Consider the following 1572-nt stretch of genomic DNA (forward strand, 5'->3'; position numbering starts at 1 on the left):
CCCTCTTACCCTCACAGGTGTCGTCTCCCTCTGACATCAGCTCGTCGTCAGAGCAGATGTTCAACACGTTCACCAGCATCTCCGTCACTGTGTGGAAACACAAGAACACAGAGTCACACACACGTGCAAACGACACGACGACACCGAGCGTCAAGATTTTTAAATACCACAGAAAAAGAAATGAAATGTGTGACATTCGTCCTGGTGGAGGAATGATGGAAACATCTGCGCTCCTCAGCTCTATGTAACAAGAGCTCTGAAGAGAGATGAGCGACTGATGTTCCCCAGATTAACGTCCGGATCAACCAGCAGCTCCTGAAGCTTCCTCCAGTCACAACACGCTTCAGGTCATTTAAAGGGAGCGCGTGGTGATGATGTCATAAGAGCTGCAGCCATCGTTGTGTTTACAAGAGCGGACATTCTTACTTCATTTAGGAAATCTTCCTCACTTTACGTTCAGTGCGTGAATCCTCTACACACACACACACACACACACACACACACACACACACACAGTGACAGGACTCTCACCTTTCTCTCCGACGAAGGGCAGAGACCAGGTGAACACGTCCATGAAGTTGGGCAGCCAGTAGGGATGAGGGGAGCAGTTAAACTGCCGGATGTTCATCACATTATTCTCATATTTCAGCACCGCCGCTGAGGACAGAACACACACACACACACACACACACACACACACACACACACACACACACACACATACACATCAGCATTTCCTCTCTCCTGTTGCCAGGGCTTCAAGGTTTCCAACCTGTTGCCATGGTTTCCATCCTTCACTCCTCTCACCTTTGTTATTGTACACATCCAGGTAGTTAGGAGCCGAGAAGATTGTAATTAAAGAGGGGAAGCCTGTCGTCTGACTTTTCCTGTACATTCGATACCTGACGGACACAAACAAACAGTCACAAAGGAAACGATGAAGACGAGGGTGAGGATGAAGATGAACTTTCCCTGGGGGAAACATTCAGAGAGAGACGAGCAGACGACACTTAAATATTTCATTAAGCTCGAGCACATATTCAAAAATCTACTGTGACTGAGTGAACCATGTTTCTGCTTCACTCCTCTCCCATTAAACATCTGGTGACCCCTCACATCATCATGTGCCCCCCGCCCCCCCCCCCCCCGACTGGAAACCACAGACTCAGACTCTATGAGCGAATGTGGAAACAGATGCAGAGATAACGCCAGCAGCCAAACTGTTTGATTTATAAACACTGGTGTGAATAATAATATAAACTATATGTAGTACAGGTAATAAACACACTGTAATTATACAGTGATATTAAATGTACATCAAGAGACAGTTTCAGCCTGTGCAGATGTTTCTGAGACACAGAACATCTGGTCATCCAGCGGAGATGAGTTACTGCTCTGACGGTGGTTTTCTCGTGTTTGTTTCTTTTTGTGAAAATTAAAAAAAGAAAGAACCAAAGACAAGCATAATCAGAAATGGCAGAGAATACAGAATTACAGCGTATAATATAATATAATATAATATAATATAATAATCAATGAGTAATCAAAGCAACAGATTGATGTGACTCACCC

The 1572-nt window shown here is 44.9% G+C and overlaps 1 protein-coding gene across 1 annotated transcript in view; it reads right to left on the reverse strand.

The window, feature by feature from the left end:
* Positions 1–6: 6 nt before the first annotated feature.
* The window catches only part of LOC111671162 (serine/threonine-protein phosphatase 2B catalytic subunit gamma isoform-like), a gene marked incomplete at its 3' end in the record, with an annotated part of 9782 nt that continues 8216 nt past the window's right edge, over positions 7–1572 (reverse strand). Inside the window, exons 5-7 of the mRNA XM_087179819.1 lie at positions 808–985; positions 532–657; positions 7–87 (exon numbers count right to left, since the gene is read on the reverse strand). Of these exons, the coding sequence (XP_087035945.1) occupies positions 7–87; positions 532–657; positions 808–985 (385 nt within the window). The remainder of the gene's footprint in view (positions 88–531; positions 658–807; positions 986–1572) is intronic.

This window comes from Seriola lalandi, unplaced genomic scaffold (genome assembly GCF_002814215.2).
Source record: "Seriola lalandi dorsalis isolate HSWRI2012SDOR001 ecotype SW California unplaced genomic scaffold, Sedor1 jcf7180002054871, whole genome shotgun sequence".
In the NCBI taxonomy this organism is placed as follows: Eukaryota; Metazoa; Chordata; class Actinopteri; order Carangiformes; family Carangidae; genus Seriola; species Seriola lalandi.